This window comes from Orbicella faveolata, unplaced genomic scaffold (assembly GCF_042242905.1).
Source record: "Orbicella faveolata isolate gen_17 unplaced genomic scaffold, um_ofav_v1 contig_34, whole genome shotgun sequence".
NCBI classification, from domain to species: Eukaryota; Metazoa; Cnidaria; class Anthozoa; order Scleractinia; family Merulinidae; genus Orbicella; species Orbicella faveolata.
The window spans coordinates 30,608,723-30,634,661 of record NW_028301563.1 but is presented as its reverse complement, the minus strand read 5'-3'; the positions used below and the strand labels follow the sequence as shown (position 1 = coordinate 30,634,661).

Sequence of the window (25,939 nt, the reverse complement as noted above, 5' to 3'; positions counted from 1 at the left end):
ACATCTTTTTTTTTTTCTTTTTATTTATCTTTGCACTTAAAAAATGCCTGCACAATCAGGATATCTGGGAGATTGAATTATTTCAATAAGAAACCTTTGCCGCCCGCTTGCCCAAAGTGATATTTTAAATTCAATTGAAAAAAAGTCATTCAAGTAGAACATTTTTTATTTTTTTTTTAGTTTGAAGGAAGTGTAACATAATTCTTGGAATGTAAATAATTTTTCCTCAATTACAGTTCGTTTTAATTTAACTAAGTATTTTTCCGCAGATTTGTAACTAGACAACTGCAACTCAGTCAGAACTTCACAAAAAACATTGTTTATTATTTCATGCTCTCGTGGGTAAACTGTCAAATCAAAATGGGTGTTCATTTTACATAATTAACACCAACTGCCACAATGCAGGCACTTAATTAAATTACAAGATTAATATCGCGTGCCATTAACTTTTCGTTTTGATTGGAGCGAGCCAGTAGAATGTCCGATCGGAACAATAGCGTTATGTTCACTCAGATAACGCATTCATTCGCGGATCGATTCGCCCGTCATAGCACTGGTTTGATTTCACAGTTGTTCTGTGAACGTTCAAATCTTACGGCACAATGCAGATTACAGCGAGCAGCCAAAACAAATGTTTATTGAAAAATAGCAGAGCACACTCACTGGATTAGATGTAGCAGAGTTAGTTTTAAGGTGATTGCAGAACTCTTTCCCAGACTAATCCGTCGAGATATCAACAGTTTGAGGCCGTCGCTGCTGGACATCTCGGAGAGATTTTTCAACTTGTGTCGAAAGAGGGCAGCGATGCGATGCGCGTCGTCACACGCGTGAGAAGGTTACGATTCTCTCGGAAAGTGTGTTGGGCTGTTATTCCTGCTGCCTGGTTCGTCTTCTTCATAACTCTCTCTCTCTACAATGACCGTGAAGTCGCTGGTAAGTCCATCTTAGTTCGCACAGAAAACTTTTCGCAGATCACAGTCGCAGGTCGTGATATCGACTCCGCAGGCATGCCGTGAACAAATGTTTCCATAACCGTATAAAATCGCGCTTGTATACAAACACTGAATACGTAGAATATCGTTGTTTGGGTATTTTCTTCTTCAAGCTGTCGTTTGTATGGTAGAGGGACCAAATATGTACTTCAATATTGATCTGTGTTATATTGTTCGACCAAGATGTGAGCGAATTCACGGTGGAAATTGTGAATTCTTTTATTTCGTCCGTTTATGAAGTAACTCTTGCTTTTTAGGGAATATCTGCGGGTGACCGAATCGCGAGTAATTGTGGTTGTGTTAAGATAGTTTTTCTAATTTTCGCGGCAGTCCAGCCGACTGTAAACAGCCTAATGAGAGGGCTCGTGCGAGAATCTTGCGCCACACGTTTTGTTGTCGCCGAACACGAGTGTTTGTAAGAGGCGGTACGCAGCTCTTACAAGGTTCGCTCTGATTGGTCGACGTAGTTTTAGGATGAAAAAATATTCAATAAGAAGTGGAGTAATTAAAAATATAATAAGAAATGAATACCAAGAAATAAATATAGAAGGAAATATAAAAAGATTTCGATGGGAAAGGATATCAGGAACGTAGATCGAATGCATAGGTTGATTTAAGTTAGTTTAGCCTTGAAGTTCTTTGTTACTTTCTTGAAATAAAAGATGCTTCATGCAAGGGTATAAAGTAAGGATGAAAATTTGCCCAGTTACCCTTGTTGCCCTGTAGCCCAGTAGCCTTGTAGCCAATGTAGCCCATGTAGCCCTTGTTGCCCTTATAGCCCTGTAGCCCTGTAGCCCTGTAGCCTGGTAGCCTTGTAGCCCATGTTGCCCTTGTTGCCCTTGTTGCCCTTGTTGCCCATGTTGCCCATGTTGCCCTTGTTGCCCTTGTTGCCCTTGTTGCCCTTGTTGCCCTTGTTGCCCATGTTGCCCATGTTGCCCATGTTGCCCTTGTTGCCCTTGTTGCCCTTGTTGCCCTTGTTGCCCTTGTTGCCCATGTTGCCCTTGTTGCCCTTGTTGCCCTTGTTGCCCTTGTTGCCCTTGTTGCCCTTGTTGCCCTTGTTGCCCATGTTGCCCTTGTTGCCCTTGTTGCCCTTGTTGCCCTTGTTGCCCTTGTTGCCCATGTTGCCCTTGTTGCCCTTGTTGCCCTTGTTGCCCTTGTTGCCCTTGTTGCCCTTGTTGCCCTTGTTGCCCTTGTTGCCCATGTTGCCCTTGTTGCCCTTGTTGCCCTTGTTGCCCTTGTTGCCCATGTTGCCCTTGTTGCCCTTTTTGCCCTTGTTGCCCATGTTGCCCTTGTTGCCCATGTTGCCCTTGTTGCCCTTGTTGCCCTTGTTGCCCATGTTGCCCTTGTTGCCCTTGTTGCCCTTGTTGCCCTTGTTGCCCATGTTGCCCTTGTTGCCCTTGTTGCTCTTGTTGCCCTTGTTGCCCTTGTTGCCCTTGTTGCCCTTGTTGCCCTTGTTGCCCTTGTTGCCCTTGTTGCCCTTGTTGCCCTTGTTGCCCTTGTTGCCCTTGTTGCCCATGTTGCCCTTGTTGCCCTTGTTGCCCTTGTTGCCCTTGTTGCCCATGTTGCCCTTGTTGCCCTTTTTGCCCTTGTTGCCCATGTTGCCCTTGTTGCCCATGTTGCCCTTGTTGCCCTTGTTGCCCTTGTTGCCCTTGTTGCCCTTGTTGCCCTTGTTGCCCTTGTTGCCCATGTTGCCCATGTTGCCCATGTTGCCCTTGTTGCCCTTGTTGCCCTTGTTGCCCATGTTGCCCTTGTTGCCCTTGTTGCCCTTGTTGCCCTTGTTGCCCATGTTGCCCATGTTGCCCTTGTTGCCCTTGTTGCCCTTGTTGCCCTTGTTGCCCTTGTTGCCCATGTTGCCCATGTTGCCCTTGTTGCCCTTGTTGCCCTTGTTGCCCTTGTTGCCCTTGTTGCCCTTGTTGCCCATGTTGCCCTTGTTGCCCATGTTGCCCATGTTGCCCTTGTTGCCCTTATAGCCCTGTAGCCCTGTAGCCCTGTAGCCTGGTAGCCTTGTAGCCCATGTTGCCCTTGTTGCCCTTGTTGCCCTTGTTGCCCTTGTTGCCCTTGTTGCCCATGTTGCCCTTGTTGCCCTTGTTGCCCTTGTTGCCCTTGTTGCCCATGTTGCCCTTGTTGCCCTTGTTGCCCTTGTTGCCTTGTTGCCCATGTTGCCCTTGTTGCCCTTGTTGCCCATGTTGCCCTTGTTGCCCTTGTTGCCCATGTTGCCTTGTTGCCCTTGTTGCCCTTGTTGCCCATGTTGCCCTTGTTGCCCTTGTTGCCCTTGTTGCCCTTGTTGCCCATGTTGCCCTTGTTGCCCTTGTTGCTCTTGTTGCCCTTGTTGCCCTTGTTGCCCTTGTTGCCCTTGTTGCCCTTGTTGCCCTTGTTGCCCTTGTTGCCCTTGTTGCCCTTGTTGCCCTTGTTGCCCTTGTTGCCCTTGTTGCCCTTGTTGCCCATGTTGCCCTTGTTGCCCTTGTTGCCCTTGTTGCCCTTGTTGCCCATGTTGCCCTTGTTGCCCTTTTTGCCCTTGTTGCCCATGTTGCCCTTGTTGCCCATGTTGCCCTTGTTGCCCTTGTTGCCCATGTTGCCCTTGTTGCCCATGTTGCCCTTGTTGCCTTGTTGCTCTAATTAGTTTTTAGATATTGTTCGACCAAAATATGTAAGAATAGGTTTTGTCGCTAAATTCTAAATTACGATTTAAATGGACGTTGAGAGGCCTACAGGCTGGAAACTTGTTCGCTTGATTCTGGGTTCCAAGGTACCAAGTGGATCTGTTTGTACTGAAATAAGGACATTGGATAGGATTGCAGATGTTTACTATACTTCTCTCTCCATCTTCAACCGAAATCTTCGCTGTAAATCGTCTTGCATGGATAAGAGCACTCTATTTATACTAACAAAATACGTGGTTGCATCATTCGAGATACAATTTTGAAGAAGGTTGAATAAAGTCAGCTTGAAACCTGAAAGAGCCCGATTAAACTAAACTACATGTCAATTTGAAACCTCGATAAATACAGCTGATTCAGTGGTCTCTAGAGAGGTGTTTTGCAATGTCCATCTAGAGAATGTACGCCCAGCTTAGAAAGCTGTGTAAAGCCAACTGCAATTTACAACATAAATTGAAAATTGATTTTTCTTTCGCTTAATCATTTCAGTTTGTTTAGCATAAAATACATTCATTCTATTAACCCTTTGGATACCAAACTTTAGCCAAAAAGTACCGTTTTTAACCGTTTTAGCTGCCATGATGCTAAATAAGCCTAAGTTTTGCTAAGAAAGTTTTTTTTTCACTAAAAGGAGAGATTTTTCGAAGATTGTTACAAAATTGAGCAAAATTTCTATTCCGGGCATGCGCATAAGCCAAAATTTGGACTTTTTTTTTTCTTGCCATTAACCGTTCTCAATTTTGTTTGTTGCCCCTTTCCTTTCTGTTTTTCTCGGCCCTTTTACACTGGCTACTTTTTGCACTGTATGTTCTTTTTGGCTGCCATGAAAAGTTGGATGTTAATTATGGGCGAAGCCTAGAAATGGACCTTGATCAATTATAGGCATAGTGGACCATTTTACCACGGTTTTTGCACTAAAACTGATAACGTTGTTTTTCGATTTGCGATGTCGGAATGTCGTCGATATCTGGCCACTTGATAAGGGGTGGCCGCTTAATAGTTGACTGTGTTTACTATATTTTTCAAACAGTGTTAAAGATTCTAATAACTAAGGTTTTCGATAAACAATTGAGAATAAAAAGCAGCGATATTAGAGACCATTAAAGAATGACGTTTCGACGGCTCCATGCCATCACTCTCAAATTCAAATAAGATACGTTATGTGAGTTCATTATATAGTGAATGAACGTGTGAAGGTCTCAGTGCATATGATTAAGAGATAAAAATAATCGATGAATAAGAATAAAAATACCAAGCGTGGTGTGCTTGAACTGTCAAATAAAAAGTTTTGCTTTAACAGAGTCAGATTGAGTGTTAAGTGTTGGTTTTTTGTTTTTGATGAAGAGCATTTCATAAATTAAACAATCCAGTTTCCGACGGCATTTCTTGAGGATTGTAAATTGGTTACGGAGATCTTTGTTCCTCAGATTGTGTACGTCCCGCAGGTGTTTACCAATGACAGAATGCTTGTGGTCATTAATGCGCTGAAATAGGTGTTGGCATGCGGCGTCGACAAAATCTGGATCGGGCCGGATCACGGATAGGATCAAGGAAAAAAAATGCAAAAATCAAAATTTTGTTGAGCAAATTACACTAGAGTGACTAATGTGAGCAGAACGTTTTATTTAATTCAGGTGTGATATTCTTTTATTCTTTTATAATATCAAGCCAACTGGGAGCTGGTCACAGATGAACTTTTTTTGAGGCTGTTGGGTTTTGATTGCGATGATCAATCATGTCTTCATATCTTTCTCCGCAGTTCAATATGTGATATTTCGTATATTCACTTGCACTCTTCACCATCTACGGGTATATTACGAACTCACAATGTGACCAACTCCCAGTTGGCTTGATAGCTCAGTTGGTAGAGCACTGCACCGGTATCGCAGAGGTCATGGGTTCGAGTCCCGTTCAGGCCTGAATTTTTTTCAGGCTTTAATTTCACGACTGCTTAAGTTGTGTGTATAATTGCGATGATCAATCATGTCTTCATATCTTTCTCCGCAGTTCAGATAAATGATATTTTGTATATTCACTTGCATCAAAGGTAAACTGTCATAAAACGAGTCAGCATGTTAATAATAGGACGAACGTATGAATCGAAACACAAAAACTGAAAACACAAAAAATTAAACACCTGATGATTTCAAACAATTTTCGTTTTTGAGACAAGTCTATATTTTTACACGGATGTGAGTTTGGAATACGATATTTCGCACTGGAATAAAACGAAACAAACCAGTTGTATTTCAAGGAAATATAGCTGTTTCACAAAAATTATAGGAATGACATCGATAGTGTGAACGATAACGCAACCCGAGAATAAACAACATTTTAGGAGTTACGTCACGATTTTTAGAGTTAGTAAGTAAGCAAGCAAGCAAGCAAGCAAGCAAGCAGGCAGGCAGGCAGGCAGGCAGGCAGGCAGGCAGGCGCAGGCAGGCAGGCAGGCGCAGGCAGGCAGGCAGGCAGGCAGGCAGGCAGGCAGGCAGGCAGGCAGGCAGGCAGGCAAGCAAGCAAGCAGGCAAGCAGGCAAGCAGGCAAACAAGCAAGCAAGTAGGTAAGTAAGTAAAACTTAGATGCGGAAAGTCATTTTTGGGGTCGTAAAGAGTTGCCTGTAAATAGAATAAAACCTTAAAATGATCGTGTTCTAGGATAGAAAACACTTAAGAGGCAAGAACAAATCAAGACGGAATGAGGATTGTTGAGGATGGCAAAGATTAACGAGGGCTGCAAATGACGAACTTGAAAAACTAGGCTAGTTTTTTCAAGACGCGCAAATCGTGACGTAGCTCCTTTAAAGCAAGCCATGTCCATAAGGTTTCGTACGTAAGTTTTCTCATTAACTGTAACGCCAACTGTAATGCTCACATCTGACACGAAAATGTAGCCGAGAATTAGCTACTGATACGAACAACAATTTCAAAAACGAGAATGGGAGGTTCACGCAAGCGTCGAGCCAACTAACATTCAAATATAACTACATCTGCCTGTTCATTACAATTTAAATTCGTTGTAAATTAAGTGGTTATTTGGCTTTTTAAATGACCTCTTGTCATTAATATGTTATTGCGTCAAATTCGGGATTCTTATTTTCATTTAACATATTTAGTCTTCCACTTTTATTTTTTATTTATTATTATCTTATAAACGATTTGATTTTTGGGGGGATTTTTTTTTCTTTAAAACCTGTTTTTGTCTGTGATCCGATCCGTGATCCGATCCGTGATCCGATCCGTGATCCGATCCGTGATCCGATCCGTGATCCGATCCGTGATCCGGTCCGTGATCCAATCCGTGATCCGGTCTGGTCCGATCCAGGTTTTGTCGACGCCGGTTGGCATGTATAGCCCACATAATCTGCGTCGCACAGATCACATTTGTATTCATAAACAACGCATTGTTCGTTCACGAACAATGACAGTTATTTGACAGTTCAAGCGCACCACACTTGATATTTCTATTTTTACTCATCGATTATTTTTATCTCTTAATCACATGCACTGAGACCTTCACACGAACATTCACTATATAACGAACTCACATAACGTATTTTATTTGAATTTGAGAATGATGGCATGGAGCTGTCGAAACGTCATTCTTTAATATCGCTGCTTTTTATTCTTAAGTGTTAAAGATACTGTGTTTTTTTGTCTTTCATGTTTGTCTTGATTTATGCCAGTCTTATATTATATTTATTTGGACTCGACTTCCATCAAGCACTTTGGTATGCTTTTTGACGCACCTGGACAACCCTAGGCATTTAAATGTTTCTAAGCTTTGTGTTGTCTGGCTGCTAAAATTGGCTTTAAATTGCCTGCCATCATAGGGAAGCAAACGAAAATTTCTCTCTAAACGAGGCACTCAGAATCTCTTGTGAATGGTTTCTTGAAATGGAGTATAGCTCTCTTTTCAGAGATTATCTAATGCCGTGGTTTACTTTTAAAAAGGGAGCATACATGCTTTTGGAAAACTTTCATCTGGTATTGTCGGATCATTTGGATAAGCCAAAAAGAAACACAGGACAGTTTAAGAACAAGTGGGTGGAAACACTGGAAAAGGTTAAAGGTAAATTTGGAATCAATCCAATTCTCAGAAAGGATGAAATTCTCAGGAAACTAAATTATACAATCCAAGATAGAATTGCTGGAAAAGGTTGGACTGCAATTTAATGAATTTAATTTGTAGGGCTAGTACAATACGTTAACCAACATCGACATGGAAAAGTACCTAACACTGTTTGTCAGTGAGTGAGGTGTTCAGGGCGCAATTACAACACCAAAAAACAGCATGATTACAGTTGAACCTCCTGTAACGGCCCCCTCTCTAACAACATTCACTTTTTGTTGTCCCAGCAGACAGTCCATATATTCACAACAGCCACCTGTCCACAACGGGGACGGCCACTTAAACGTATTACAACTGCCAATTGAAAATAACTTCTCGACAACCACCAGTTAATCAACGACTGATGAACAGTGTATACACCCCCTCCCCTCAAATAATTTTAAAAACATCCACTAAAATTGATGACGTAAATTACAAGGTGTGATGTAGAAGGTAGAATTCGTTAGGACAAGGACTAAGTTCGTTAGGACAAGTACTAAGGAGACAGGGCGTAAATGACTGACTACTTCACAGCATTGGGATAGGTACCAGCAGGAAGAAGAGCGAGAGGGAGAACCGAGACCACTTGGGGAAAGCCTGCGTAGAAACAAAGTAACAAGGCTGGGTGCGCAAAAAGGACAGTGCTGGATTGATACCATGGTAGCCTTATGTGCCTACTGACGTGATGAGAGCAGATGATGACGATAAAGTGAGAAAAAAATTAAGATAGTCCTGAGGATGGAGTTGTGGTGATAGTAAGGAAAGAAGATCCTCCAAGATCCTCAACTGGGAGCTCGTCTGCAAAGTCCTCATATCCAATCCCTCAAGCACCAGAGCACCAGAGTCAACTGGCAGACATCAAACTAGTTTGTCCATGTCAGAAACCTTAGAAACTAAATTTGAAACAGAACTTGGTGGAAAAAATCCTGCCAAATGAAAATGCAAAGGAATTTGCTATACAAAATATTGGAAATAATGGACATCAAAATACTTGTGGGACATCCCTCACTGAATACTATCATGTTACTGCCCACCTTAGGTTTTGCTCTGCTGAGACATTATGTCTATGAATTGCTAAAATTGCATCAGGTTTCTATTTAGAATAAACAGTTTGAAAGCTAAGCTTAAGTGGCTTTGTTTATATAACCTTGGTTTCTTTTCACATTTTTTTAAAATTAATTCATTGCATCAAACTTAACAGTACAAAGTTACTCCAAATTTACTTTACCTAATTTCAGTATTCATGAGAAAATGCCTTGGTTAACGCCCAGCTTAGTACATAAGGACAAGGGCATTTGATCACAAAAAGGAGACCGAACCAGAAAACAAATTAAATATTAAATATAATAGAGTGGTTTTCAATTGAGTGGCAAAAGTAATCAGGCAATAACTTTGGCTTTGGTTTTGCAATATTTTAGATTGGCTAATTAGTGTCACTGGTAAGTAACTGTTTGGTTTTGGTTTTACAACACTCAATCGAAAACTGCTGTAAACAAATTAAATAACAAATAAAATATACAGTCAAATCTGAACAAAATTAATAAGGTCACTCTGATGAAACAGACCCATCAGTGGAAGAAAGTATTCAACATCCTTACAATTAGAGCTAATTAGAGCAATATTTGGGGTAGGTTTCCCCTTATGGCTGAACAAATTCCCCCAACCACCCCCTCCCCCTCTGAACATCCCTGGACCTGCCTTTATAAATTATCTATGAAAAGGAGGTGTCTTTATCATAGAGGTGTCCACAGCAATGAGTTTGCCTATATTTACTAAGGGTAGGTTCCCCCTTATGGCTGAAAAAATTCCCTCACCCATCCTCCCTGAACATCTCTGGACCTGCCTTTATAAATTATCTATGAAAAGGAGGTGTCTTTATCATAGAGGTGTCCACAGCAATGAGTTTGCCTATATTTACCAAGGGTAGGTCCCCCCTTATGGCTGAAAAATTCTCTCACCCATCATCCCTGAACATCTCTGGACCTGCCTCTGTAAATTATCCATAAAAGGAAGGCATCTTTATTATGCAGGTGCCCAAAAGAATGATTTCATGAACAGAAAGCTGTATCTGGTGTTACAACCCTGTGAAAAGTTAAGCTGATTTTCAATGATTTTGATATAACTCTCCAACAAGACAGCATCATAAATGACAAAAAATTACTGATCTGGTAAATTAAAAGCCCTACAAAAACTTGGCTAGCTACTTTATAAAAGATCCCCATCTTGATTTAATATTATTTGTTTGCATTTATTTTGTTATGATGTTCTTTGAAGTGATCAGTAATTCCTAAGGATTGAGGAAGGCTTTACACTTTGATGAAAAATTAATCATCAACTTTAATGAAGTTGGTGTTCTACCCTCTGCAGAGAAAATGCCATAAATTTTTAATCAAGCGGGGTTTAAACTAGAATTGTGTTGGAAATTCTGTTTGCATTTTGTAGCGTTTAGTTCTTGATGAAGTGTATTATTCTATAAAAACCTCCAAACACCACACGCGATCGAATATTATTCATTTAATTACTTGGGGTAAATAATAGCTCAAAATTCTACTATGTTTGTACTCACAATGTAAGCTTACTTAAACTAAAATAATACTTCTGGTAACATTTGCAAGAATCATCTGCAAATAAGTTTAATATTTGGTGTTGTTTGATAATTCGTGGAAAATAATCTGCTTCAATAATCCTTAACGCGTAATGCGTAGAGAAAATCTGCGCTTAAAACGCAAAAACGCCAAAATGGAAACGCGATGCAAACCTGTTATAATTCTTTGTTTATAGATTGACCGTTGCCAGGCTTTTAAAAACTGAAGAGGAAAACATACCGCTCCAAAACAACTCATTCTGTTCACTTTCGCGCTTCGCGATTATCGTCCGCCATTTTGAATTTTAAGTACCCTATTGTTTCCGATTGTTTGATCGAGCCAATCAGGAGAGACCTTGTAAGAGCTGCGTACTATCTGGTTTGTAATGTCCTTTGTCAGCGATTGTAAGCTTGCAAATCATGCTTTAGTAGCTTAATTTTATGACACTGGGCTAAGATTAGACCAGATTTTCAATCTTTATTTCATGAAGTTCATTGTTGTACTTAGTTCTGCCCTCGTGTACGTTCTAGAAGGTGGCTAAATTCAGTTCATGTTTTGTCGTAGTTGTTTCAACCGGACGAAGCATATTTCACTTTCGGAACCGCGGTTTTAGCTTACGTTTTCTGTTCTCAAACCATCTGTGGATTATGGGATTTCTGTTCTTTATTGCCTGCCCGCTATAAAAGTTAGAAGATTATTTGAACAAAATCTTCGCTTTATACAAATATAAACGAGAAAGTGGGAGCGTATTTGCCTCAGAGCCGCAACATTTTGACAGCTGCGCTGCAGTTGTGTGGCTATAACAAAGATACGGCACCTCTCTGGTGTCAAGAAGTTTATAAATCCAGGCCAGTGATTGTCGAGCATTTTTAATCAATTTGCGATCTATCCAGGTGTTTTGCAAATTAGGTAAGATCGAGCAATTGTCGGCCTCCTGTGTGTTTGAAGAACGCCAGGGAATTATCGATATTTGCCCCAGTTTATGGTGTTATTTTCAAGAGTTTAATTTTGCTTGTTGATCGGAACCTGTGAGGATGGCCGTCTAAATTTCCTCTGAGGATAAGTGGTCGTGATAGTAATTTGCATTTTATGGTAAACCTGTTGCGATTTTGGAAATTCAAGGGCTTTCTTTCTGTGATCGTCCGATTTTTTATCTTTCAAGAGAGCTCCGAAGTGCCAACTTTCTTATACACCAATGGATTTTAAATGAAATCCTTTCAAAACAAGCGAGAAACCGCCTGTAATCGTTGTAAAACCTTAGCGCAATAACAGACTGCTTATATAAGAGATGTTTTTGTAGGAAAAAAAAAGCTGTCGTTTTGTAGAGCAAAGATACATAAATATTTTTTTGCATTCTGCGGTAAATAATTTCGGGAGATCATTTTTTTTTTTTGACGTAGATTAATTTGGGAGGTTTTTTCCGGTGGAAAATACAACGAGTAGTCAGTACCATTCAGTAGCAAGAAAACGGCCTAAGTTGTTGGTTAGCTCCCTTATCTTTAAAAGAAACTTGTTGTTTACACAAGACTGCTTGATTTACTCTACTAATTTCTGCCGTGTGTTTTTAGCTGAATTTTAAAAATCTCCCGCAAAACTATTCATGACCGAAGCAGCTTGATTCAAACGAAAACGTGAACATCAGCTGCAACTTTTCGCCGGCGAGCGAAAGAGAGATCAGTTTCTTACAACTTGCGGCGTTTTTGGAAAGATTGTGTCCCCGATAATAAGATTTGGCACCTTAATGTTCCATTGTAAACGAATGATAAACTATCAAGCCTTTAGCTTGAAGAGCATCAATTTGTGAAACTTGATAAGCGCAGGAACTCATTAGGAAACGTGTCTGCGTTCAGATGTTTTAGTTAAGCCTGTTTTCGATTACGGCTTGAGTTGAAATACATGTATGACAAAAGGCACTTCATCTCTCTTTGTAATCGCAGTAAATATTTCCTTTACATGTCTTCAAAAGTGGAGGTGTTTTAACTCTTTCCTGTATATTATAATACTGTTCTCGCCTTTCATACCAGCTACAGCACGCATATTTTAAGAGCTTGAATTGCGCCATCTCAGAAACGCGTGCTTCTCCTCTCGTGCAGGTTCAAGTTCAAGCCGGTTTTTGAAAACAGAGAGGAATACTTTACAAATTTCCTCGCTGATTGGAAACAAACGTGTGTTTGTGTAATTGTATTTGTCGGCAAGCTTTCCCAACAGCACAGCAACTGCAAATCCATCGTTAATGTGTTCCTAAAATAGTTGTTGTTTCGGAGATAGCCTTTTGACTGCAGGAATTGAAACCTAATGGAAACGGCGGTTTCTTTGGGTGTCAGTGCAGTAAAAGTGTATCGATATCAGTGTAGATAAGCTACTATTTAATACAAATATCAGTGTAATCGGTAGCAGTGTGATTGGCTATGTCGTAAAATGCCATTTCTGTATGCCAAGGAAAATTAAACGTTATCGGAGTCTGATATCACACTCTATCAGTCTACAATTTTTGCACTCCAGATTGAATTGAGCCGGGATTCTTTTGGTGTCATGGTAATCTTACTTTCTCAGCTAAAGGAGAAAATTAAAACGTAGGATTAATCAATTCTGAACTGTTCAATTAAGAAAGATCTGATGGGTGTTTTCTTGTTTGTCTGTAAATCACACATACTCTTCATTGCTCAAATTTTTAACTTTTTGATCTTTTGTACAGACGAACGATCGATCGATCATAAGTTCTTTGTCTGTGATGATGTTATTTTCTAATGGACGAAAAGATTTGTTTGGAACCATGCAAAAACGTTGTGAGCGTGCTTGGGTTTTGTCGCTGTCACAGATAAAACGGTAGTGCACGTCGGGATACAGTTGTTCTTTGGCACTTCAAACGCCCGAAAAATTTTGTAGAACTGTCTAGAACAAATTGAAAAACAGTTTAATAATGTACACACTTGTCAGAGATGAATATTTTCTTTTACGTCCAGCAGCAAATGGCATCGCAATCAGTAACTGCAAACAGCGATCAAAATACGTGTTATTGATGGAAAGGTAGTCTCAACGTTCTTAATTAACCTGCGAAAGCGTTAATGAAGGTTTCTGTCACTTGTTTCCGTTCACTCTTGACTTCTGGCCACCCGCCCAGCTAAAGGAAATTAAAAGCACGATCCAAAATACGAAATGGTTTCTTTTCACTTGCCGGGCGGGGATGTTCATGCCCTCTGAAAGTAACTCTTGAAACTTCCTAATTTTGTGGAAGATGCTCGGAACGTGTTGGCAGTTTCAACTGTTTGATCATGTTACAACTAAGCATTCTTCATGTGTCAGCGCTCTCTTTCCAGAAGGCTATTTCCTTCGTGTCAAAACGAACCTTCATGAACTATTCATATGAAAACGCATTTTTGTATGAACCGTTTTTCCTGAGGACTTGGTCGTTTTGAAATGGCTTTATGAGTTGGTGGTTTGATATTTGTGTTAACACTGAATTAAGGGATTTTTCTGCCTTACTAAATGTCATCGAGTGTTCAAATTCTATGTTGGTCCTTCCCGTTCCCTAAACTAACTTTGCGGACTTGTGGTTTCCGTGGTGAGCAAGAGAAATTAAAAAAAAAACCCACTTGTTTCAGTCACTTGAGCCTCAAGCTGCTAGAAAACGTGTCAGACCCCTACTATTGTAAAAGGAGAGTTCATATCTTGATTTCTTAAACTCATTAATAATTCATCAAGTTGAAACAAAGAAAATCACAACCGTGAAAGAGGTTTGCATACCCGGTCTTAATTAGCATAGATTTTGACGATTTTACTTTTCCCTTTACTCCTTAGTTTTTTGTTTCGATTGAGAAGATATATCAAACACTCGAGACAGTGTTTCATCGGCTATCCAAACACCTCGAATTTCGTCAAAAATACTCTGCTGCGCGTCGTATTTTCAACTCTCTTCTCGGTGTTTGGATATCCCTATGAAACTCTGTCTCTCGTGTTTGATATATTACTTCAAGCCATTATAATAAACAAGAAACTTTCATAATGAATTCGTATAAAGCTCGGTCAGGTGAAGATACTGAATAAGGTGGTTCCAACGTCTAAGCCTGTGGATGAAACCCTAGTGTGTGACCATCCAAAGGAAAGCTATTGAGCAGTACTTTCATGTGGCACTGTTTATTATGTTGTACAAGGTTGTCCAAATTTTTAAATCTGTAGACAAAACCCTAGTGTGTGACCATTCAAATGAAAGCTATTAAGTAAAACTTTCGTTTCGTATTGTTTATAATGTTGTACGTTCAACTTTTGACTCTTCAGATGAAACCCTACTGCATATAAGTGTGAGCTTTTGAACATTTCTTGTTGTTTAGTGTCGTTTTTCCAGCAGCTACGACAACAAAAAATTGTTATGCGGCGTTAAAAGCCGGTTTAAAGTCAGCTACCCTTCTTCTTTGGGGCTCCTGGATTGATGCGCCTTGGCGACAAAGAATTTACTGCATTTTGCAGCTGTTTTACTCATTTTTTATGTCTAGTTTTCTGTATCGTAGGTGCAGCAAACGTGAGCTGTGATATCCTAACGATGTCAGTTGGCAATTTGCAACTGAGAGCATATGATTGTGGAAAAAAATGCAGCTCTTAAAAAATAATAATTTTACAGTTATACTCATTACGTGTAGCGAACGTGGTGCGAAATGCAGAATTTCTCTGTTGACATTGAATGTTCTGTCAAATAACTTGGAACTGTAAATAAATTGAAATGAAAATTCTGTGAAGAAAACGGAGAGTTTGGTCAAGTTTGACGGTCAAAATCTGCGGAATGAATTGTAATGGTGAACCCTTATGAATACTTTTAATATGATCAATAAAATATTTTGACTGGTATGTTTAGTTTAGGGATTTTGAATATTTCAGAAGTCAAATGTTGCGGAAAATATTTGATATAGAACTCCCGCACAAACACTGTAATTTGCTCCTAAGTTTCAAAATGGCGGCCGCACCTTTCGAGGTTGTGTAAAATAAATGTATTTGTTCTTCTTTTGCAGACAACGTTATTGCCACGGAGTTGACAAAAGCTGGTTGGAAGACCTCGTCTCCAAATGAACTTCCTTTCGACGAATCGACTTTTTCGTCGACACGACTTGGCAACAGGACATTCCAAGTTCAGAAGAAAATATTGTTAGTTCATAAATCTTGGATAAAAGAACGCTCGAAGCTCTCTCACTATGTAGCACGGTTTTTGGACGGCCTTCGTGCGCCGTACGTTGTAAGTGAAGTTGACGATAGGCCGTTTTTGGATTTAAAAGAAGATCTAAAACCGGATGTAACTGTTGGACGTTATTCACTTGTAATTTTCGTAGACATCAAAACTTACCTAGAACTCAAACCCAATGTGCAGCAAATAGTAAGACTCTACTGCAAGAAATTTGCCACAGGCCTTCTGTTTTTCATCTCAAATCATGTAGGAGCGATACCAGAGTTTGACATTGAGGTTATAAAACCGCAGAAGGAAAAACAAACGTTAGATGTTGAGGTAAATGAAACCTCGAAGCTTTTACGAATAACTCGAAGAGGCGGCTCTGTCTTAAAGCCTTACGTACAGAAAGGGCAGGGAACTAGGTGGAGTTTTCTTCGATATGACCCTTCAGTAACTCCCTACGAAACAGTTGAGTATGTTGTTAATCGTAACAAGAGACGAGAACGAGACCTGGAAATCGCAGTGACCGACCAAGCCACGGTATTGCTGGACGATGGGCGAAAAGACGGTGTTAAAAAAGTGTTTTTCGGCGGAGGTTTTCCGTTTTTCCTACACACAATGTTGTTTATGGACAGCCTGGAGTATTTATCCCCAGTTAGTCCTACTGTGTTTTCGCTCGAGAGATATCTACAGATTGACGTTGACGATATTTTCATCTCCAAGACTGGGATAAGGATGAAAAAACGAGACGTTCTGGTAAGTTATATTCCCGTACTGTGCACCTGGCCACAAATTAATAAATTTTATAAGTTGGAGTGGGTTTTTTGATGAAACATAGTCTGCGCGCAAGGAAAAACAACCCCTGCGAGACTAATTTCTCGCTCTCACAACCACCATTGAAAAACAAATTACTTTAATCTTTTTACCTTTTTATTTTAGCAAGTATTAAATGTAGCTGCTCAAAAACAGTTTGATGTTTTAAACTAGCTAAGAAAGAGAAAATTCCTAACGAAGTTAACGATGACCCAGTTTGCTGAGCATATTGGCAAACTCCAAATCTGATGAAATAGACAGGTATCCGCACTATTTCATAGAGTGTTTCTGTCGTGGGCTTATTGGTTAATAGTTGCCTGAAAAAATTTTCAAGTGTTAGAAAACGAATCAGTATTTAATAGCTCAGTCAAATGCTTGCATGCTAGGTGTTTGGAAGTTGAAATTTCTAAGACCATTAGAAGGCTACTTTACTAAACACACCGGCCAATAGATAAGTTTTATCGATATGTTTTATGTTTCATGTAATATATCAAACACTCGAGACAGTGTTTCATCGGGATATACAACCCCGAGAAGACAGTTGAAAATACGACGCACAGCAGAGTATTATTGACGAAATTCGAGGTGTCTGGATAGCCGATGAAACACTGTCTCGAGTGTTTGATATATCTTCTCAATCGAAACAAAAACTAAGGAGTAAACGGAGAAGTGAAATCGTCAAAAATCTATGCTAATTAAGACCGGGTATCCAAACGGTGATTTTCTTCGTTTTAACTTGATTAATTATTAATGAGTTTGAGGGAAAAATATCAGCCATTGGGATATGCTAAAACAGTTAGACTTCTAGTTCTGGCCCTGAGAAATGGGATTTAGTCTTGTTTGTGTTCTATTTTGGTCTGTTTCTGGGTGAACTATTGACAAAGGTGCCTCTATGTATTATTAAGTGGTAAGATAAGAAATTATGAAACAAAAAACTTCGAAGCCGGTTTTAAAATAATCTTTTAAAATTTTAAAAGATTATTGCTTTTAAAAGTGAGGGCATTTGTTTGCAGACTCGCTATTTTAGTATATTTTTAGACTTTCGTGGAGTTAATTTCCCAATAAGCGCAGATGAACTCTAACAAGATTTTCGTAAATAGCGTTGTTTAAAGAGCTTCATTGTTTTCGTTTTGATTTAAAAGAGGATGTTTGTGGTTTTGGCAATATAATTATCAGGAGAAATCGTATTAACATCCTTAAGTTTGGCGCCATGAAATACGAAATTGCATCTTAAGTATCAAAAACGTGTAATTCAGTTGTATTTTTGGCCACCCATATTTTTACCTGGATCCAGTAAGTGTCTTGTTCTCTTTATTCATATTTTCAACGATAAGTTGGTAATCTCTAATACCTCTTGTTATCGCGACATTTCACTGTTTTAATCACTTGGATGTTTTAGAAGGTCGCGGGATCGAATATTCCTGAGATTTTTCATTATTTTTTTTTAGTTCATCGTCTAGCCGTTGCATTCCTTCACACCATCAATCATTTTAACAACTTTTAATAACATTGGTTTTGATTAATTTAAGAGAGGAGAAAGGTTACGATGCCTGGAATTCTTGCTTGTTTTTGTGGCTCTCAGACCTCAGAGAATTTCGCGCAATTTCCGTTTCAGTCGAATTTGCGTTTCAAGAAAACATCTCTTACGTAATTGAGCGAGAGGAAATAGTTCACAGTTTTGAGAAGGAAAAGTTCAGGAACAGCAAACTTAAACAGTTTGAGCTTTTTCTGTTATTTTTACGATGCGACATCCGTGACGAAGGCTGTTTAGAACTGATTCAAACTTCCGATTCAAACTGGGCGCGTTTTCCAAATTTAACTTAGTACTTCTTTCGCGGCTTACGTAACGCAGTATTCAGAAAGAATCCAAAAGCGAAATGGCAACCTGTACCTGCCCCTCGATACCAAAGAAGCCAACAAAAATGCGAGGCTTAGCGAGCATCGAATCTATGACCTATCGCAGGATTCGCGTTAAAAAAATTGTGACCGTGATTTCTTTTTGACAAAATCCAGAATAAACGGGATTAAGGGCACCAATATAACCCCATTCCGATTTTCCGATGGGAACTAGTAGGAGTGGCAATTTCTAAAGGCATTGGTTCGGATTTTGTTCCTACTTAACAAACGCGACATTTTGTTTTAAAACCCATTCAAGGCATCTGTTCAAAGGGTTTCTTTTAAAGATCTACGACGAATTTCTCTTCACGATGTCAATACATTGCCTAACAGAGAATATTAAATAACATCATTAACTGGGGAGTAATTTCGTGATGCCCTTTAGAACTGTTCTTGAGTGAATTTTTCGAGAATTGATAAGGAGCCGTAGACTGGAAGATTTAACCTAATTCGAGTATTAGAGCGGTTAAATCTATATAAAAATGTTGTGCCAGTTAGACTTTGATCATTTTTTCAAAGATCGCCCCCAAGCAGCTGTAACCCCTTCCCTACACAATGAACGAAGAAGATTTCTGAACGATCAAACCGTGAAATTCAATTTGTGCCGACCCAAAAAAGTGTTACGTTTGTTTGTTTCAAATCCGTTTTTAGCTTCTCCAGTTGGACCCATAATCCAGCACTTTCCTGTTTTTATTTTTTTTTTTTCTCACCGCTCTCTATTTCTCGTCTAATCCAATTTTTAGAGCAACAGATATATCACAAAACCCCCTAGAATATCCTGACCTAACCTCAAGCAGTATAACAAGATTTGTTAGACAGATTAAAGAATATCTTATTGCTCGTTCATGGTCAAGATAAACACATCTTATTCGACGGTTTAGGATATAATACGTGCGGATATTGTACTCGTTACTCGTAATTTTCCCCGCCCCGATCGAATAAGGGATTTACTAGTCCACTATGTTGCCTTTTTCTATTATTTCGGCTTCTAGTTCGTTAAATACATCCTTTATCATCCGAAAATCGTAGCGATCCGGATAAGGCCCGTGCGAATACGACTCTACAGTCAATACATATATCTTATTAGATGTTTTGGTGTGTAGTATCGCTGTATATTTATACGAGTTGTGCCGTATTTTGACGAGCCCGTAGGGCGAGTCAAAATACAAACAACGAGTAAAAATATGCAGCGATACTACACACCAAAAACATCTAATAGGAGATTTATTATCCAACTGCTGTAGTCAATAATTTATCAATGAAAGAGGGAGAGTGTGACAGTTTTGCGTGCGCGCGCCGACCTGTACGGCAAACAGGTTTTCTACTGTATAATATCGCTGTATATTTGTACTGTTGTTTGGACGGTATTCGCTGCAGTTGGATAATAAAAGTTAATATTTTTTCCGTTCTTTTGACCTTGTATGGTAAAATAGCACCTTAGTGGAATAATGAAACGTTATTAATCATAGTAAGTCACCGAGAATTCGTCTCGGCTTTGATGTCTGTTGAGGAATTGTAAACAAAGTTAATTGCATTAAAATTTTATGGCGCTAAAACCAAGAAGGTCAACAATGATAATCAATGTTGCAATGATCCATAAAAACAAGTCTCTATTGTAAACACACGGTCAACTTTTCCGACCACACACACCCAGCCAGAGGAGAAAAAGATACAAAGCAGTTTTATGTTGTGCAGGGGGATTACAGTAGTTTTTGGTTGTCTATAATCGCGTTCGTTTTAATCTCGTTTCGTATTGTGTCGTGTCTGTCGATATTATTTCGAGTGGAGTTTGGGTAGCTTATTGGTATCAGTTACTTGAGTCCTGGTTTTCTTGTTTTTCTCTTTGTCACGGTAGCGCGGGTTCTACGGAATAAACTATCGGATAGGTCGAACAACCTTCCAACTAGAATACTAATGTTGGGAGCTTTTCAAGCGGAGGTCTTGATAAGCTCCTGTCAACAGCTGAACCATACGTAAGTTCACGTGCGAGGTTTTTGATTGGGTTACAGAAAGTCGCAGATAAGGATTATCCAACGTCTTGCAAAAACGGTTTTGGAGTAGTCTGAAGTTGAATTAGAAAAGCTACGCACCCATTCGGAGTGTACCCGGTGGCTCCAGATGAAAGTCGATTGCCATTTTTTTCCAAATTTCAAGTGTGAACCGACTTCGTGGAAAGAAAGAAAAAAGAAAAAAAACAGAGAAAACGAATTGAACAAAAACAGTGGACAAACCACGGAAGAAGTGTGTCTCACTTGATGTTGCTATAGAAACACTGGAACCAATGAACATGAATGAATATGAACCAATAGATATCGAAAGTGTGTACTTCGTCTTTTGATAATTAACCATGTCGATTCAAACGTTCATTCTGTCGCGTAAACATTTAAACATTATTTTTTATGCAAGTCTTCTAGAGAAACCATTTAATTTTACTTGAAACTTTCCTCTTCAATTTCTGGAATGAAGCAATTTGAAGTCATCTTTTAAAATATTTGTCCTGTTCAGTGTTGTCCCGTTAGTTTCTCTGCCACACCCCAGTATATTTTTCCCCTCCCTGGGATTAACCCCCTCGGTCAATTATGACCCGGGTTAAATCCCCACCACCGAATGAAAACCACTCCTAAAATTGTAAAACTAGTAATAAACACTGATCAATTACAGTGAAACTCCGCGTGTAAGAACCTACATTTTTTTTGAAAGTCTTGCAAAATAGGTTCTTGTATTTTGGGACAGTTTTTGGCAATTTAGACTAAGTAGGTTCTTAATTAGGTTCTTAATTTCTGTGAAGGAGATATAGTTGTTGATTACCAGAAAAATAGTAAATAGACTTGCGTTTGGTCCTTGAATGCTCAGTATTTATTCACAACTGTATTAGGTATGCAAGTGAATATATGAAAGATCATATATTTGAAATGCTGAGAGAGATATGAAGACATGATTGATTATCCAGTACGGGCCTGAATTTTTTTCAGGCTTAAATTTCACAGCTGCTTAAGTTGTGTATACATCTGCGATGATCAATCATGTCTTCATATTTTGTATCAGGTATCTTCTTGTAATATAAATGTGCAATCTCAGAGACACACTCCATGGTTGAAATGTTCATCATAATTATTTTAACTGTAACCCACATATAAGAACCTGCTTGATCTTGCTTGGCTAAACAGATTCTTATATTTTTTAGTATTAAAATGGCAAATTTCTGCCGGCAGGTTCGTAGGGCCGATACAAACGAGGGGTTTTGCTTCAGGGGCACGCTCCGGGAGCAAAGTTCCTCCGTGTGTACCAACGATTTCATGGGCGTAATTCATTCTCGGGAGCAGAATTTCCACCCTGCAAAATGCTCCACAACATGAAACCGGTTAAATATTTGGGAGAAAGATCCCGGGGCAAATTGAACAAACTTGGAAACGCTCCCTCGTGTGTATCATAATGTGGAGCAAGCTCCCACACTGTGCTCACCAGTGTGTAGTAGTCGTGAAAATTCACCCTGGAACATGCTCCTTGAGCAAAACCCCTCGTGTGTATCGGCCTTTAAACCACTAGGTTCTTACCCGCGGGTTTGTTCCGTAATTTCTTTTTCTTTTTTATCTAGGAGATGATATCAGTTCAGGATAGACTGTCGCAAAAGGTGCCCGGATTCAAGTTCAATCTTGGTTTCTCGGGTCGCAGCTTCAAACAAGGAGACGACGAAGAGAACGACGGAGATGACACCCTGTTAGAGCATGCGCATAAATTCACCTGGTTTGGTCACTTGTATGATCACGAGCAGCCTCACAAACACACGTATGAAGAGATTGTGAGATCCCTCACTAAGAATGAGGAGTTTGCAAAGGTATGACAATTGATTTTTGGCGTTGTCAGCTAAAAGTACGTATTCTGAAATAATAACATTTATTATTATCTCTCTCAGTTAGTACGCGCGCTGTGATTGGTCAATTTAGCGGGTCTCATGCTACTGTACAGCCTGCTAAAATTTAAAGTTGATTTTTTCCAAAACGTTTCGTGTTTTATGGCCAAGTACTTTACAGAAAGTAAAAGTTTAAAACTTTCTTGTACTTTAAATTGTGTATTTAAACGTGCTAACGACTTAACCACGATTTCAAATTGACTCGTTTTGCTTTCAACGTGCGTCAGAAATTTGAAGCCGTTCCGCGCAAATAGAAATCATTCCCGAAATCGTCGGACACACAGTAGAGATAAAATAAATATCTTACTAACCTCGTCTTCTCGGTCCGCTCTGTAAGTTACGGACCGAGTTATGGCCCTAGCGCTTGGGGCCATAAATCGAGGAGGAAAAACGAGGATCATAAGAACCACAAATGTGATCTGTTTTTCGCTTTTTCTTAGATGTTAACCTATAACACTGTTGTTGTTACCCAGTAAACGCCGTCGTTTTCCTGCGATAAACTTTATGGGATCTTGCTTTTGTAGAAACACGGCATTCCCATGGACTTGTCGTACATGGTTGCTCCACATCACTCAGGCGTGTATCCTGTGCATGAACCTCTTTACGATGCGTGGTCGAAAGTGAGGCAAGTTCGTGTGACTTCGACTGAAGAGTATCCGCACTTGAAACCCGCTTGGTTCAGACGGGGATTCATCTACAAAGGAGTAAAGGTAATGTGGATAGAACCACATGAAAGTACTGCTTAGTAGCTTTCATTTGAATGGTCACACACTAGGGTTTCATCCACAGACTTAAAATTTAGAACCACGTTGTACAGCATAATAAACAGTACCACATGAAAGTACTGCTCAATAGCTTTCATTTGAATGGTCACACACGAGGGTTTCGTAATTCCACCAACCCAAAGTTTAGAACGAAGGTATCTTATTTGAGGCATGCTCTGGAACTGTCAGATCTTATTTCCAGTGAACGTTTATCATTTCAGGTTCTCCCGCGTCAAACGTGTGGCCTGTTTACGACAACTAACTTCTTTTCTGAGATCAAGGGAGGGAAGAAGGCGCTGGATAAAAGTATCGAGGGCGGGGAACTGTTTGAAACCCTTCTGCGAAATCCAGTAAGTCGATGTTATGTACACAACACTTTTTCAATCACTGTAAACTACAGCAAGCGTCATTGATAAGTTTTAATTTCACAATAGAGCGAGTTTCTTATAGAACGACAAGCTTGCTGTAGTTTTGATTTGAGATCGCTTCGTTTTGTTAGTTTAGAGTTAAGTGAATTCCTTCAGAGCAAATTTAGCCAAGTTCACGTTTTGCAGTTTCAGAATGTCAAGGTATAATGACACTAAGCACCCTTTCTCCAAAGAGCGCCCTCCCTTAAAGTGCCACTGAAACGAAATTTTCGTACTCTCTTTTATTAGCCCAATTTATAGTTTCAAACGTGCTTAAAATAATGGCAAATTTTATTTCTGTCAAATCCTAACGGAAAGTGCTTTTTTTAGCTGCTGAAATCGACTTTTTGGAGCAAAACTGTGTCCGGGCTCTGGAACCGAGTTTAAGGACCTTGTGACGTCACTGGTTGTATTCACGCAAGAAGCGCTATAGATTCTCTCTTGTTTTCACTTGATTTATTCAAGTTTATTCTTCATATTGTCGATACCTACTGGTTTTCTACCTTGTAATTTCTGTCCAGCCTTGACAGGAAATACACATCATAAACGTTGGAGGGTGCCAAAGAGTGTAGATTCACCAAAATAAATGTTACAGATTAGAACAGCTCAGTATACTTTTCGAACATCTTGAGTACTCGATTGGAGATTTCGAAGACGAGTGTGGCAACTTTTATATCAAGTCCTGAAGCCTAAACAAGATATTTCGTCGCCTGTTTTCAGCCTGGTTCTGAAATTTAGATTCTCACGTTTATCTAAGGTCTATTGACAAGGTTCGAATATATCCTCGGCAACTTTACCGCATTAAAAGCCGTAAGCGCATCAGCCATCCGCACAATCACGAAGTTATTAACGGTCCACAAGCTTTGAGTCCAGTACTTCTTTGCCAACAGAGAGCATCTTTTTATGATACTAATAAGTGAGAGTTCTTGTGGTAGACAAAATGTATCTTTGAAAATTGTGATCCGCAGCGGGGTTTGCTTTATCGCCGCATACGTATCAGTGTAAACAAAGCGGGAATTTCGCTTCTTTTTTGCACTATATTGCAATATTTCACGGCCGATGGATTACTGTGAGTTCTTTAGCACATACTTATGTCTATGATCTTCATTTAATAGTATCCAAGTTCAAAGCAATTCGTTGAAACGTCACTAGTTTACACTCCTTTCGAAGGTTCATTAAACAGAATTTGAACTAATTTGCATATATGACCTTTTGGCGCCGACATTGTCACGCTTTCTCTCGTTTCCTGAAAACATACCTGTAGGGTCATGGCAGCTTAGTTTACCTTTATAGTTTAAATTCGCTCCCTCATATAAAAGAAGAGGGTTTCTTAAATTGTTGCTTTTGTGATAACTTGTAGGATGTAGCAGATACAACTGGACTAAAGGTCACTGTGGCACAATCTCGTCCACGGTGAAAGTCACAAAGCGTCCGGTCTCCTCGGAGCGAAGCGACTCGAAAACTCGAAGCGTTGTTGCTGCGATTCGTGCAGCAGCAGTCCGGATAATATTTTCAAAAGCCGCTTTCTCTTGTTTTCATGTCTTTTTTACTTTATGAGTGTAGATATTGTTTAATTGAGTGCTGGCCATTTCACCAAGAGTCCCGATCATTTTGCGATCTAAGAACTCCCACTCGTTTGCTTGCTTACATAAAATATCCTGCAAATATCCAATTAAATAGACTGAAAAGCCCCAGGATCGACTCTCTAACTCTTTATGTCTAAGGCTACTGTTATTATCTACTTTACAGCTCCGAGATGTCCTTAAGATGTTTTTTTGGGGGGGCTTCGAACAGTATTCTCTTCTCCCATTATCACTCTAAATTTTCAGTACGGCATGAGAGTAATACAACCAGTGACGTCACTAGGCTGTTTTGGCCGCGCCAAGATGGCCGCCAATTTTGGGCTTAACCAGCCAACTTCGAACGGCTGAAAGAACAGTTTTCGCTTACCGTATGTGAAAAAAAAAGTCTGCCGTGTTTCCAAGTAAGGTTGAAACTTTATTACTAAGCAAAAATATCACATACGAAAATTTCGTTTCAGTGGCACTTTAAGCTGCCAAAATTTAGTACACGCGCGCTTCTATAAGGTAATCACATCTGCAGAGCTATCCGGTGAGAAGTATTATATTCCATTCACTTTGCAACTGGAATTTCTAAATTTTGGGGTTGTATGGTAAACTTCCTTCTGCCTGCCTTCGTCTTCAACAGGTTATGATTGTAATGACTCACATGACAAACTATGGCAACGACCAGTTAGCACTTTACACCATCAGCCGGCTTGTCAACTTTGTTCACCGCTGGACTAACTTCGACGTAAAATACGCGTCGCCGATTGAACTCGCGGATATCTACTTCAATTTATTTCCAAAAGATAAAGTTCCAGTGTGGTTGGTAAGTCGGGTGAACTCATCTTCGTTGTCAAAGGATCTACGTCACGGTTTGTTCATCTCGAAAACCCCGTTGTTCGGTTTGTAATCCGTGTTAATCTTCTCCGTCCTTAACCATCCTTGTTCCTTTAAGGGTTGCTATTATCTCCTACCTGCTCTTCTAACTTAGTCAACTACCATTTTCAGGTTTCCTTCAATATTTTAAATGTAATTTTGTGCGTGGCCAAAATAACTCAAAATACCGTGACATAGTTCCTTCCAGGCAGGGA

At 39.7% G+C, this 25,939-nt stretch overlaps 1 protein-coding gene across 1 annotated transcript in view; it reads left to right on the top strand.

The window, feature by feature from the left end:
* The window catches only part of LOC110048893 (N-heparan sulfate sulfotransferase 4-like), a 30,731-nt gene continuing 4,792 nt past the window's right edge, over window positions 1-25,939 (top strand). Inside the window, exons 1-6 of the mRNA XM_020754653.2 lie at window positions 1-933; window positions 15,342-16,249; window positions 21,798-22,037; window positions 22,637-22,822; window positions 23,098-23,226; window positions 25,492-25,674. Coding sequence (XP_020610312.2) covers window positions 810-933; window positions 15,342-16,249; window positions 21,798-22,037; window positions 22,637-22,822; window positions 23,098-23,226; window positions 25,492-25,674 — 1,770 coding nt within the window. The 5' untranslated portion in view covers window positions 1-809. The remainder of the gene's footprint in view (window positions 934-15,341; window positions 16,250-21,797; window positions 22,038-22,636; window positions 22,823-23,097; window positions 23,227-25,491; window positions 25,675-25,939) is intronic.